Below are 15,215 nucleotides of genomic sequence, written 5' to 3'. Positions count from 1 at the left end.
TGAGGGGAAAAAAAAAAAAAAAAAAAACTTCCTCAGACTACTTATCCTCCTACTTCAGCCAATACAATTAACACTTTGTGGGCCGGTTATACTGTCATGATCCCAATGGCAGGGAATCACAAAAAGGACAAGCACAGATACAAACAAGCTCTAGGGCGATGGAACCTGAGCTGACCGCGACCCTGAACCTAACACACAAATAAAAGTAGCCGGGGAACGTGCCTACGATGATCCTAGATGTCTCGCTCCAGCCGAAGATCTAACTTCCCCTATCAGAAGAAACACAGACCTCTCTTGCCTTCAGAGAAATACCGCACAGCAAATAGCAGCCCCCCACATATAATGACGGTGAAATGAGAGGAAAGCACATACGTAGTATGAAAACAGTTTCAGCAAAATGAGGCCCGCTAAAGCTAGATAGCAGAGGATACAAAAGTGAACTGCGCGGTCAGCGAAAAACCCTTCAAAAAACCATCCTGAAATTACTTGAACTCATGTGCCAACTCATGGTACATGAAAAGCAATTTCAGCCCACTAGAGCAACCAGCAGCAGAGAATCACATATCTGCAGGCTGGACTAAAAACCAAATTAAGCAAAACACAAAACAGGAAAATCCAAACTTAGCTTGTCCAGAAGGTTCTAGGAGCAGGGAGCAGAGGTAACAAGACACACTGGATACATTGATAACCGGCGAGGAAATGCCAGCAAAGCCAGGTTAAATAGGAAACTCCCATATGCTGATGGAACAGGTGGAACCCAGAAACCCAGGAAAGCCAAGTCACCCAGCACCATCAGTAACCACCAGAGGGAGCCCAAAAACAGAACTCACAACAGATAGCTGTTGCAAAAAAAAAAAACAATTTTTATAAAACATTAAGCTTAAGATTAATAGGGGTGCCCAAATTTTTTCATATAACTGTATATGTGTCTATCAGTTTTGTACATCGAGAGACTGAAATTCTTGCCCATTCTTCCTTGGCAAACAGCTCGAGCTCAGTGAGGTTTGATGGAGATCGTTTGTGAACAGCAGTTTTCAGCTCTTTCCACAGATTCTCGATTGGATTGAGGTCTGGACTTTGACTTGGCCATTCTAACACCTGGATACGTTTATTTGTGAACCATTCCCTTGTAGATTTTCCTATATGTTTGGGATCATTGTCTTGTTGGAAGACAAATCTCCGTCCCAGTCTCAGGTCTTTTGCAGACATTCACCCCAATAACACACATAAAGTCCCACAATATATAAAAGTAAACAGGATATAACAGTGGGAGATAGTTTGTTGCTGCGTCAGATGCGAATCAGACCATTTGAGATGGCCTCCTGGACATAGGGCTGATGGTGAATCCTAAATCTGCGCACATAAGACTGGTTAATGTGGAGAATAATAATTTGCTGCCTCTTTAAGTAGAGGAAGATGGTGGTAATACTGGTTTGTGCAACTAAACCCCAATCATGAAGAAACATTGTTAACTTGAAAAGAATAGTCTCTTTACTATTGATAATAGGGCAAGTAATTATATACAAGGTATATACTGTATAATAGGTAATTGGTGGTCAGGTTTACATTCACAGTTCAAGATTTACTCGTACATGCAGATATGCAGATCCCTGTTAGACACTTGTGTGACAGATCGTACAGGGAAAGGAGAGTGTCGACTTCACTCTGACAAGGGGAGAGAATGACCCAACAGGGATCGGCTCACTGACGCCACCACTTGCCCCGGATCAGTTAGGGAACTGCATCGAGGGCAAATAGTCGCCGGAGAGGCTTACCTTACAGGTACGAGTTACTGAGGAGCTCCCAGTCCAGGCTGGGGATATATATGTAAACCTCCAAGCCGTCACTGTCAGAATTCCTCGCTAACACAGTATAGTGTGCTGCCACCAATTCCTCATTAGATATAAGCCCTGTCTGACAACAGGCTTATATCAGGTCTGAAACAACCTGGGTAGCGTATAATAACAAACTAAGCATGCAGATGTGGGGATTTGTGAATCAAGATAAAAGAGCAGTTCAAGATTAATTTTATATTTAATCGCCTAAAAGGCGCACTAGACACGTACAGGTATATATATACAAGAACAAATATACAAGTATACAGTCAGTAGTGTAGTATACGTGTAGGGTACAGATAGATTACAATTACCGTGTTATATAGCATGTGACCACAGGGAGGTGCTGATGAATTACAGGTGCAAATCTTTGTTACGTGTTTCTCTGGCCGCAGTAGAAAGACTGAGTCCAAAATGAGGAGCTGCCCATTATTCCCTAGGCTTCCCCCTCCCACACACTGAGCCCATGCCTGGAGTGTGCAGCCCCTCTCCTCCCATATCTGAGAGCATGGTTTTCCAGCTGGAACTGTGGGAGCCCATAACTTTCCGCCCAACACTCTAAATGGGACGGTGGCGGCGCCACTGGGTTCTGCTGGATTTTATCTGTGCAGGAAGACCAAATATGGCTACTGTATTTAATTCCTGGCAGCTATGCTTTATAACTCAAAAACATAGAGGTGGCTGCATGGTTGTGCAGAAAGGAATGCAGATTCCGATTATGTGCTCAGCTAGGTACAGAGATATTGCATTCTTTTATTATAGGTCATTTTCTAGATTCAATATCTCAAAGCCTGGTGCTGTTGAGCTGGATGGTCTGCGATGCCAATATCTCTGAGTCCGACAAAGGAAGCCAGTTGGCTGGTAACTGCACAGGAGTTCACATCCCTGTGATAATTGCTGGGGGAACACATTGTCTATGCCTTTTGCACCCGCTTTCCCCCCCCCCGGAGAGAGCTCCAAAGGCCTATTTGTTTGCGCTAATTAAAAAAAAGCCATTGGTCTGAGGAAATGCCAAGGGTGGGGGCTGAATTTGGAGCAAGTATTTTTGGGCCATCAAATATCAAAATGACTTCAATTAGTTATAATTTTCTCGTATCTCACAACTTGTTTCATCAAATCAGTGTATTTCTTCCTTGGGGCTGAGCTGTGCTTCTGCTGTGATACAGCTTTTCCCCCTGAGGTGCAATAGGAATGTTCCCAATATGAAAGCTGCCAGCTCCTCATTTTTTTATGGGTCCCTTCTAGACCCAGCAGTCAGTAGGAAACTCGTCTTGCAAACTTTTTTCCTATTCTTACTCCTCTATCACAATAGCTGACCCCTTCCACCCAACTTCCTTCTTACCGAATCACAGGAGTTAGCTCCTCCCACTTTCATGTGACTCTTCCAGCTGCAGTTATTGGCTGACTGCACAGGGGAGTTTGTTCCAATTCTATCCAGTGGTGATGGTCAGTCTGACTCTTTTTGGTGATTTAGCTCTCTTGGCTCCGTTCACCAAGAAGAGCCCACTCTTCTAGATCCTAAATGGATCCCTATTAAATACAGTATGTGTTCACAATGTGTGAACACATATTTAATATTACATAAATGTGGTTAAAACCCCGTCCACCTACGGCCGAAACACTGCTTACTTGCAGTCAACCAACTAAATTACTGAATAGGCGGAGTTTGGGTCAGGTGGGAAAAGTTATGTCCGCAGAACACCGGAATTTTACACCCAGGGAGAGCCATTCAGAGAATTCAGTGGCTCTCACCGAGGTGCCACCTCCCATCATTCACAGCAGGGAGCCAGCTCTTTAATAATAATAATCTTTATTTTTATATAGCGCTAACATATTCGGCAGCGCTTTACAGTTTTGCACACATTATCATCGCTGTCCCCGTTGGCGCTCACAATCTAAATTCCCTATCAGTATGTCTTTGGAATGTGGGGGGAACCGGAGTACCTGAAGGAAACCCACGCAAACACGGGGAGAACATACAAACTCTTTGCAGATGTTGTCCTGGGTGGGATTGGAACCCAGGACTCCAGCGCTGCAAGGCTGCTGTGCTAACCACTGCGCCACCGTGCTGCCCCACGTGGCTGGCTGCCGTGCTGCCAGCTCTTTGTCTCGGTTCATTCAAGAATGACCCATCACTACTATCCATAAGCTACTGCATAAAAGGCAAAGCTGGGTCACATGAATAAGCTTCTATGGGGAAGATTAACTATTTTAGTGCTGCCTGTCAGCAGATCTCACAATATGTTACATTATGGGGGACACCACATAGGTTTAGGTTACAAAGCTAAGGTCATGAGTGGAGAGATCAGACGGAACGGGGGAACAAGCCGGGTCAGTAACACGAGACAAAACAGGAACACACCTTGACTGGAAGCTAAAACAGGCAACTAACTAGAATCAAAGCTCAGACAATGAATCAAGGGAAGGAGCTGCCCAACATATCCCCTGCTGGTGGAAGATAGACCCGAGAAGTTGATCTCTGCATGCTTAAATTCCTGCAAAGACTCGCAGCCCCTCCCTAAAGCCAAGTGGAGACAGCTTGAAAATGCAGCAGTACTCCAAGAGGCACATTCAGAGAGATGGCCTGACATGAGGGGAAGCAAAGCGGTGACCGCACTGAGTACGGTGGTGCTGACAGGGCGTGTGAGTTACAGTTGTGACACTGCATATTTGAAGTTGGTGTTGTGGTGTCTATATAGTAATGCATGTTATGACTTAATATAGGGGCAGATCATAGGTTAAGTTGTGCTTCATTTTGAGCATTGGAATGCCTATTACAAACTACACATATTAAACAGGTTTAAAGGGAACCTGTCACCTGAATTTGGCGGGACCAGTTTTTGGTCATATGGGCGGAGTTTTTGGGTGTTTGATTCACCCTTTCCTTACCCGCTGGCTGGCTTGCTGGCCGCAATATTAGATTGAAGTTCATTCTATGTCCTCCGTAGTACACGCCTGCGCAAGGCAATCTTGCGCAGGCGTGTTCTACGGAGGACATAGATTGAACTTCAATCCAATTTTGCGGCCAGCATGCAGCCAGCGGGTAAGGAAAGGGTGAATCAAACACCCGAAAACTCCGCCCATATGACCAAAAACTGGTCCCGCCAAATTCAGGTGACAGGTTCCCTTTAACATTATTACTTCAAAACTTACCGAAAGGAGTGTTGCTTATCAATCTAATCCTAACTGCTCCACAGCAGCTGTTCCAGTGGTCTACTTTGGCAATAGATGTGACAAAGTCCCATGTATTCAGGAACTAACCTCTGAGGATGCTGATTGGGTGTAGGGATGGGTAATTGGTGCATACATTAGAATATCACCCATTTAGTGGGAGTGGTAAGTAATAATTATTCCTTCCTTATAATTCCTTCTTTTTGGCAAGTTTTCAAAACGTTGTGAAAAACTCCTTTAAAAAAATTGCAAAATGCTTGAAAAATAGGCAATTTGCACTTTATTTGTTAATACAAATCCTGTTATCAAGAACAGAGGGTTTTATAATTTTATTGCTTACTCCTCGGTGATTGGTTGCCTAGATAAGGAGCACATTGGTTACAAGCTCTTTGCTATTGAGTTTGTAAGCACTGCTCTAAAGATGGTCAGATTGCTGAATCAGCTAGCTTCAGTACCATCGGACTCATCTGATGCAGTAGGGGCTGTGAGCATTGGTGCAGGCAATGATAGGGCCCCCACTTGACAGAAACCCCCAGAAAGAGCAGGGGATAAAATGATGAAAACACAGTATCTTTTATCATAAAACTCTATATCAATTTACTCATCTCCCCCTGCTCCATAACATTGTGCCTGCAGATTGGACTGCATGTCATGATAACAGGTACCGTTTTAATGCAACATGTACACACAAGGGCAGCATCTTATCATTCATTTACCAACCTGCCTAGCTTATTATTTTATTATAATAATATTAATCTTTATTTTATATAGCGCTAACATATTCCGCAGCGCTTTACATTTTGCACACATTATCATCGCTGTCCCCAATGGGGCTCACAATCTAAATTCCCTATCAGTATGTCTTTGGAGTGTGGGAGGAAACCGGAGTGCCCGGAGGAAACCCACGCAAACACGGGGAGAACATACAAACTCCTTGCAGATGTTGTCCAAGGTGGGATTAGAACCCAGGACTCCAGCGCTGCCAGGCTGCTGTGCTAACCACTGCGCCACCGTGCTATAATCATATACAAATTTGTGATTAAGGGTAATGTAATATTTGCATATAGCTAAAAAGAGGCCCCCCAGATTCATTATTACCGGTCAGCCCTTGGCACATTAGTCCGACAGACATAAATGATCAAAGATATTGCAATTTTAGGCATGGTGCATACAACCGTAATAATTGGATGAGTCTTAGCTGTTGTTTGGATAGATATAACTTGCCCCCATCTTATTCTATGGGACCGGGCACATTTTTTTCTCTGACTGGAATGATCCGAAGGAAAAATCGCAGCATGCACGAGTTGCCTCCAATAATTATAATTGGAACACACTCGGCCATTCATGCCTATGGGTCTGTTGAAAACATTGTGCTGCGCTCGGATGACATCCGAGTGTGGTCCGGATTTCGCAGACACGGTGAAGGGAGAAGATGGAGATTTTAGTTTTTTTTTAATTTTCCACATCCAAGAAAATCGGATCACACTCTGATCAAACTCTATTATAGTATAATCGGACTGATTTCCTGGGATGACACTAGCCTAACATAGCAATACACAGTCTCTCTAAATTATTTGTATTCTTCAATTGTCCTCAGGCTGCCGTCACAATAGCAGTATTTGGTCAGTATTTTACCTCAGTATTTGTAGCCAAAACCAGGAGTGGGTGATAAATACAGAAGTGGTGCAAATGTTTCTATTATACTTTTCCTCTGAGTGTTCCACTCCTGGTTTTGGCTACAAATACTGAGGTAAAATACTGACCAAATACTGATAGTGTGACGGCAGCCATATATTATACTATGGAAAAAGGGGGAATGAGATGTATTACTGTATTACCATCCTCTTAATAAACTAGCTGCTGTAGATCTTGAGCCTCCACAATGCAGTAACATCGGTGCACATAGTGAAGGCAATGCACTGACATTAGGGAGCCAGTCCAGTCCCATGGAGGTGTGCATGAGGCAAACTTTGCAGAGTTAGTAATAGTGCTGGCACCAGTGACTGCACAATCCCCACCCTTCCAGGCATGCTCAGTCACTTCCCACAACCGGGGGGCTAGAACCAGAGTGCTGCTTCTGCCGTGTTCTATATAAGGGTGAAAGACAAAGGACAAGGAGACACCAAGTGACCACAAACTACTAACAGCTGATCCCAAACTTGTAAGGACTGTAAGGAAGGAACACACACGCAGCACAAGGAGGATCTGTTGTGATCTGGAGATCTCAGCCTGGGACACACGAGAAGAAGGGTACGGTACAGAGAGAAGGGCTGGGGAGGGTGGGCAGAGCCTCAGGGTAGGAAGTGTGTGGAGGATGTGCTGCCCATAGCCCAGCTTAGGAGAAGTCACAGGACTCTGAGCTTGTGTATGCCTTCATCTTACAGTAAGGATCCCCACCCTGGGCAGAAGACAAGATGAAGTGCAGCAGCCCTGGCCATCTCCAAGGACCATGGATCCTACTTGCAGGACTGATCCTTCAGCTTTCATGTGTTCCTCCACCAGCCGAGGCTGAGGAGCCTTCATGTCAAGGAGCCTTTGACCTCTACTTCGTCCTGGACAAGTGAGTATTAGGGCTGAGTTGTGGGGGCTCCGGCTGTGAAGCAGTTAATGAGCTGATAGGACTGAGCTCATTGTGTGAGTGCTGATGTGATTTCCTCCGGGCCCAGGGGTGCATTACAGGTCAGGCAGATGTTAGCCACTGGCCTCTCCAGTCACGCCATCCTCCAGCATTATACAGCAGATGTGCAGTGTAGGGCAGCCGCCTGCAAGGCATCAGTCACCGTGTACTACCCGGGATATCCTGTCATACAGCCCAGCCACCAGCACTACTTCCAATATATCTGCTGGTCTCTGCTGTTGGGGGGAAAGTTATGCAGTTGTGGAAAGTCTGGATGTAAAAGAGTTCAAGGGGCCTGCTCCCCAGAAGGGGTTAAAAGACGGTTCTTCATCAGCAGAAGTTGGTTTCGGTAATAATGAAGCTCTGACACCTTCTTTCCTTCCTCTTACAAGTTCTCTGAGTTCACACTTGTACCTTCAGCACAGCAGCTGATGACCTGTCGTCACCCAAACCTCTGCACTGGCCAAGGCCGCACTCCACCGAGGCCTGGAAACTAACCGAGGAGCGGAGAGATTGGATTTATGTTGGTATTGATTAACCCGTAGATATCTAGTACATCATGCCTGAATAGTAAGTGAAAGTTTTTACCACGTGGAATATTTCCCTAACAAAAATACATTTCTATTCAAATCTGGCCTCCATTACTGCCCCCACACAGTGCCCAGCTTTACCAGGCTCCTAAATGGGAAATCCTTCTAGTTATGTTGTATCCGTTGCTGTAGTGAGGATTTATTAGTATTGCAGTTTAGTGTCTCCAGAGAAGATGGTATTACTGTTATGCTTTGCTTATATAGCACATTCATACTCAGCAGCGTTCTGCAGACGTCATTATCATCGCTGTCCCCGATGGGGCTCACAATCGAAATTCCCTATCAGTATGTCTTTGGAACGTGGGAGGAAACCCACAAAAACACGGGGAGAACATACAAACTACTGTCAGATGTCCTTGGTGGGATTTGTACCCAGGACAATGGTTGGTGTCCTGTGCTAACCACTGAGCCACCATTGCTGATTAGCTATTGGAGTGGTTATATGACCACTGCACCCAATCACTGGTCACAAAAGTGGCATCAAGTAGCTTTCTAGACACATTTGATTATTGTTTTCTTGTTTTATCACATTTCATTTTACAAATATTCAGATTTGTAGCCTGTGATATAAAGTATAGACTGCCTGACCTTCTGTATTAGTTTTAATGATCTGTGAAGTGTAAGAGTTTAGACAGTCCCTTCACAGGTCCCTCAGTGATGAACTAATCATGAAGGTTTTAACTACCAAGAGTCCACACAATGTGCGATTACTAGTGAAAGAAAAGGCATTTTACAGCTGGTGTCTGTCCTAGGATGTTATCCCATGTTGAGGATATCCATCTATACGGCTAGGGTCACAGCAGTTTTTTCTATAATCCGAGAGAATCTGGCCAATTATGCTAATGATACTCTGCTCACACTCAGATCAGAGTGTAATCATAGAGTGATCTGATACGCTCAGAAGTTCAGAACATGGAAAAAAAATCTCATTCTTCTCCATTCTGTCAGTCAATGAAAATTGGATTGCACTCAAATGTCATCCGAGTGCAGTCCAGTATTTTCCATGGACTCAATGACTTTCGTGGCTGAGTGCGGTCCGTTAGTCGGAACCAACTCGGGCATACTGCGGTCCTGTCCGAGGAAAAAAATTGGATCTGTGCACGCCAATGGAATCCGATGGTTTGTAGGATTGCTCTCAGACTGAAAATACGATCATCTGCAGAAACCCTTAGATCACAATAACTTATGAATCGCATTGGTTACCTTTAAGTATAAATATCTAGGTCATAATATGGAGCAATGGCCAAACCAATGAGTAATAAGGACTAAATATGGACAAATTGTCAATTACACAAGCAGACACAAGGGGGAAGGATCTGATGATCAAAAAGTCCAAAAATTACAAATAATAAAAATGAACTTTATTGATAGATAGTATACAATGAAAGAGGATATTACAGTGACTGTGAGACACACATAAACACTAGGGACAGGCAAGACCCAACTGGACCAAAATTACAGGCAAAGAAAAATTAAATAATAAATGCTTGCATCACTAGGGTAGGAGCACATAGTAAACATTCTTACATAATAGCAACATTTATTATCAAATAGTATCAAGACAGTATTATTGCCATCTAGTGCCCAATTGACCTATTCAGTAAAAGGCCTAGTCTCGTAGCTGCAACATACGGTGGTAAAGTGCCATAGTGCTGAGGTTTGTAATACATATAATGAAAGAGTTAGTTGTATGTGCAATCCGCATATTACCTGTCACATGACACCAATAGTGACCCAAGGGATTACCTGTCCGCCCCGACGCGCGTTTTGGATGACATCTTCGTCAGGGGGCACGATTCATACCGATATGTATTCATGCACTAGGTGGCAGTAATACTGTCTTTGGAGACATGTAAACTTTATCTTATAAGGATATCCTGAAAACATGACCTGTTGATGGGTCTTGAGGACTGGAGATGGGGAACACTGCCTTACAGGGATATACCATTATAAGGCCTATGGATCCTTTTAAGTATGAATTATGTATTTGAGCAGTGCAAATGATGCTTTTATGTTATCAACTGGCTACAAAGATCTGCTAATACTGCTGGTAACATGAAACCTAATAAAGGCTTTAACTCTATACTATCCAGTGGTATGGAGGAAACAGTTCATCCTGTGAAAGAAATCAAATAGTTTGTGAGAACAACCTGCCATAGATTATGAGCAACCTAGTATAATGTACGTCATATCAGTTTTATGCCACATCGGACACAACGATGGTAGAAGAGCAAACCTTTAAGTAGTCATTGGTAGTTCTGAAACATTAATAGAGTATTCCAGACTAAACAGACTGTCACCAATCCACCTGAGTGGTAATAAGTATGAGATTGGTGAGTGCCCTATTACTGGGACCACAACTCATTGCCAGAATGGAGGATTCCGGTACCCTGCTCTCCCCTGGCTGCATTATCTTCATTTCACCCCTCCTTGCTGCAGTTTTGTTCTGATTACAAGACCTTTAGAGAATACGGATCATACGTCTTTCAATGTGGTGGTTAGTGGAGGTTCAGGTATTGGGACCCACACTGATCTAAGATACCAGTCACATGTGGGGTTTAGCAGCGATGACCCTCAAGCCTGCAGGAAGCCTAGAAGATGGGCACACTTTAAAATAAATAATGGGACAAGTCCTTTACTTTCTGCCGTAATAACAGTATACGACATTGCCCATTAAGACTCCTAGAAAGAGAAAAGTGGATGTTGGAATACAGCTGACTGTATATCTTGGATATCACGGAGAAAGGATATGTCGGGGGTTTCCATGAAAATGACAAGTCTGTTTTCTTATGGGATCTGATTCCAGATTCCATTAATGTTTCTGCTGAGTTATAATCTGAGTGATTCGTGATTACAGTCCACTTTGCAATGTGTTTGGTATGACCAGTTGTGGGGGCTTGCTTCCATATTTGCTAAGAATTGCTAATGTACCGGCTCTCACTGTATCAAGAAGTTCAGGTCCCCTTTCCTAATGGACTAATATGGTCACATCTGTGTGCTCCAAATGGAAAAATGTGGCACACTGAGCAGCTGTAATGCAATTACTAAGACAGTGCTTTGTGGCTGCTTCCCAGACTTCTAGAAATTCAAAGAAAAAAAGCTACTTTGGGACTTCCATTTTCTTAAGAGGAAGTGCCCTATTTATCAGACGTATATGTCATGTCCTGAAAGTAATATATCACTTTTATTACGTCCCTTTAACTATTATTTTTAATACTTCTTTTAGGCATAATAATTCTTGTCCAACCCTGCTTCTCTAACATCTGCCTCTATCATTAGGTGTTGGCTGGGAATTTTTCACTTAGGCCGAGGTCACACTTGCAATTGAAATGCGAGGAACTTGCACGAGTCTCTTATATCAATACCCGGCACTGCCGCCGACACTCGGGACCGGGCAATGCACCTGCATGTGTTTCTATGCAGCCGCATGCTCCGGTCCCGAGTGCTGGCGGCAGTGCCGGGTATTGATACGAGAGACTCGTGCAAGTTCCTCGCATTGCACACACAAGTGTGACCTCGGCCTTAGTCAGGGAATCTGTGTGTATCTGCTAATCAGCAGATGTAACTAGCTCCCTGCTGTGAGCTTTATTTGGGCACCACATCCTATTTAAACTCCCAGCAGTGTGCTAGGAATTGCCAGTTTTTAGTGTTTCCTGGCCACGTTCTGCTTTCCTTTGCATTCCAGAAAGGCCATACTGGGCCTCGGGCCATCAAGGGAGGCCGCCATGATGGTGTCACGTGCGAATACAAGAGCCTTAGGGAGGAATGGGGTATTACGGGGTTAATCTCTGCAGCTATTTTTGAAATGGGGAGGCGGGAACAAAGGGAGGAAGTAGGAGGAGGGGGAAGTGGTTTTAGGGACGGTTAACAGGAAACCGCCAATTTTTGCAGTACACTGCTGGAGCACTCACTCACCTGTCGCGAGCGAGTGAAGTTAACACCCTCCCTCCCGTTTTTTCTCTTTTCATGGGGTTTTTCTTTTCTGTTGTCTTATTTATTACGGGTATATATGTCTTATTGTATTGCCTGAAGGCTTGTTATTGTCATAGCAATGTGGCAGGGGAGGGAGGTCCTTGAAGTTGGTGGAACGGGGGACTGAGGATTGGAGGGGGGGGGATCTCTAGTGGTCCTGTACTCCCCCTGGGTGGATCCCGTGTGGATGTGGTAGATCATTCCGTGGAATGGATGATTAAGGGACTTGGATTCGGTTGGTTTGGCCGGGTTGGTCACTATCTGCCTCCGAGCTTGTGCTTAGCGGCTGGGGGTAAGACTAAGCCTGGAGGCCAATGAAAAGAAATTTGCATATCGGTAGTGATTAATTTGTGGCTTCGAGGACCACCCCCTTCCTAGGTTGGGATATTGTTGATTTGTTGTAATTGTATGTTAATAAATGGATTCTGTGGCCATTTAATCCAAAATTTGGTCTGATGTCATTTTGGGGGGGGGGGGGGATTTTCAGCTCAATCTCTTTTAAGTGGGTGGGCTGTACTAAAGAAGGAAGTGAAGGAATGTTAAAACGTCGAAAGGCGGTTATGAGTCAAGTGTACCCCTCACGTCAAGATTCCTGATTCATCTTACGTGATACCTGTTGCTAACCTCGGTCTGTTTCATCCATCCATTTGCCTTATAGTTCTATAGGACCTGGTCAATCTCCTGATCTTGTCCGTGACTTTTTCCTTTGTCTTCCATTTCTGGTTTTCACCAGGCTCGTTGACTATCTTTCACCAGATCACTCCTTTGCCTGACAGCCACTCAATGCGCCTAAGGTAGAGAACCCTGCTGTAAACCTAGATCCCTGTACAGTGATTAGATGGTGACGGCCAGGGCTCCACTGGGACCTACTGAGAAAAGTCTGTCTGTGATGGCCTTAGTAACAGCTGCCATGCTTTCATATAGTTATTTTTAAGGTTATTTTTCATTACATCTGTCCTATACTATGTTGCACTGTCCATTTTTCTCCTTGGCTCAGTGTTTGTTGTGCCTGATAGCCTTCTACCTAACAGAAGACGTGAATATATTTCAACACTGAGTCACTTTTTTTCAGTGTGCCATTCACTGGTCTTATTCCACTGAGTTCTGCTAAACTGGTTGTAATAGTAACAGCAATATACAGATGTGACTGAGTACGTGTCTCTGGCCAGCACTCATCAAACTCCGCAGTATCTTGAATATGCTTTTCAGAAATATTGGCCCAAGTCCCTGCGCACATCTCAACTCTTGATCATTAGATTGCAAAGCTTTGGTTTAACCCAGAAGATTGCCATATGTGTGGAGCACCGCATTTGAGGAAATGTTTACCTCTCCAGACCACACAAATCTAGAATTAACTTTCTCATAATTCAAAGTACGGTACTAACATTCTCTTAGCACTGGAATTATAAAAGTCCGGAATTTTAGTGATTGCTGTCAGAGACAGTACAGAACATATTGCACTTCCATCAACAAAAACCCAAACTATGTATTGATGTGTATTGAAATGTTGAGCCTGTGTAAACTCGTCTACACCACTGATTGGCAGCTTTATGTGAACAAATTATATTGACAGAAAGCTGCTCATCAGTGGTGAAGGTGGGTTTGGACCAGGAGGTGCGCAACACATAGTCCTGTAGTGATAATCTCCTGCTGATAAAACAATCATTTTAGTGAAACAACAAAGCCCAGTAAGTGACACATAGTTGGATTAAGTGTCCCTGCCTCTCAATCATGGTATTCTGAGATTACAGAGCAAAACCTACTGACGGATTCCTTGTAAAGGGAATTTGTCAATGGGTTTTTGTTATGTAATCTGACAGCAGCATAACACAGAAACCTTGATCCTAACTATATTTCACTTAGTTTACTGAGAGCAGCAGTTATGATAGAGTCACAGTTTTCTCTGCTGCAGATGTAGCAGAGCTCAGTTGTTAACCCTGCCCACATCATTACAGCTTTCTGTGTACATTTTATAGTGACAATTGGCTGCTGGAGCTTGGTTGGACTAGGATGCAGGAGGTCAGTTGTCCTGAAATGAAAAGCTTCTGTCGTCTTTATTTTTTAATTCTTTTATGTATGTGCTTTCTTCTATTTGGACAATGAAAATTTGAACATTCTCTATTTTAAACTTTTGATGATAAATGTTATATTAAGCGTCATGGGATTCCTCATGTTGATTGGTGACTCCAGCTTGCCCATACGGAGATATACTAACCAACCTTCAGACACGTGAGGAAGGCTAGATACAGCCGAAATGCCTTGTGTTTTTAAATACTTTTTTTTGATTCTTCTGGTACTTTTTTTGGTAATTTGATTTCATCTACTACTTTGGGAGCGCCCTTCACCTGGTAGCTTCACCTTCATTACAATGTGTAACACACAAGTTGAAATCTACCAGTTAGGCCTAGTTCACGCGTCCATATAAAACATGTACATGAAAAAAGTGTTTTCCATCAGTGTGTTACTCGTAATGTCCATTTTGACCCTCAGTGTTTTGTCCGTGTGTCCGTTTTTACCATCAGTCTGTCATCAGTGTTTGGTCCGTGTGTCCGTTTTTACCATGAGTCTGTCATTAGTTTTTAGTCCGTATGTCCGTTTTTACCATGAGTCTGTCATCAGTGTTTAGTCCGTATGTCCGTTTTTACCATCAGTCTGTCATCAGTGTTTAGTCTGTATGTCCGTTTTTACCATCAGTGTGTCTTCTGTGTTTTTCATAGATGGATCAAAAAATAAATGATTACAAAGCTTCTCCTATATTTTTCAATGTTAAACATGGACAGCACTTGGACGGCACACTGACATCATCCGTGTGCTGTACGTATTTTTCATGGACCTATAGACTTGTATACGCCCTTGTTATCCATGCTGTCAGAAAAAAACCAGACATGTCTCTGTGTGCTTCGTGCAGACACGCGGTCTGTCTAACAGCACGGACATGTTCATAGCACCATAGGATATAATGGATATGGGTGATATCCTGATAATTATGGATACCACACTTTCTGGAAACTCGGAGTGTGAATGAGGCCT

At 43.6% G+C, this 15,215-nt stretch overlaps 1 protein-coding gene across 2 annotated transcripts in view; it reads left to right on the top strand.

Moving 5' to 3' along the window:
- Positions 1-7,044: 7,044 nt before the first annotated feature.
- ANTXR2 (ANTXR cell adhesion molecule 2) overlaps positions 7,045-15,215 on the top strand; it is a 398,739-nt gene continuing 390,568 nt past the window's right edge. Inside the window, exons 1-2 of one of the 2 annotated variants that reach the window (XM_069742748.1) lie at positions 7,045-7,256; positions 7,391-7,566. In XM_069742748.1, the coding sequence (XP_069598849.1) occupies positions 7,421-7,566 (146 nt within the window). In that variant the 5' untranslated portion in view covers positions 7,045-7,256; positions 7,391-7,420. Of the gene's footprint in view, positions 7,257-7,295; positions 7,567-15,215 lie in introns of those variants that run through there. The other variant, XM_069742756.1, reaches the window with a different exon arrangement.

This window comes from Ranitomeya imitator, chromosome 1 (genome assembly GCF_032444005.1).
Source record: "Ranitomeya imitator isolate aRanImi1 chromosome 1, aRanImi1.pri, whole genome shotgun sequence".
NCBI classification, from domain to species: Eukaryota; Metazoa; Chordata; class Amphibia; order Anura; family Dendrobatidae; genus Ranitomeya; species Ranitomeya imitator.
This window is presented reverse-complemented; position numbering and strand designations above follow the sequence as displayed.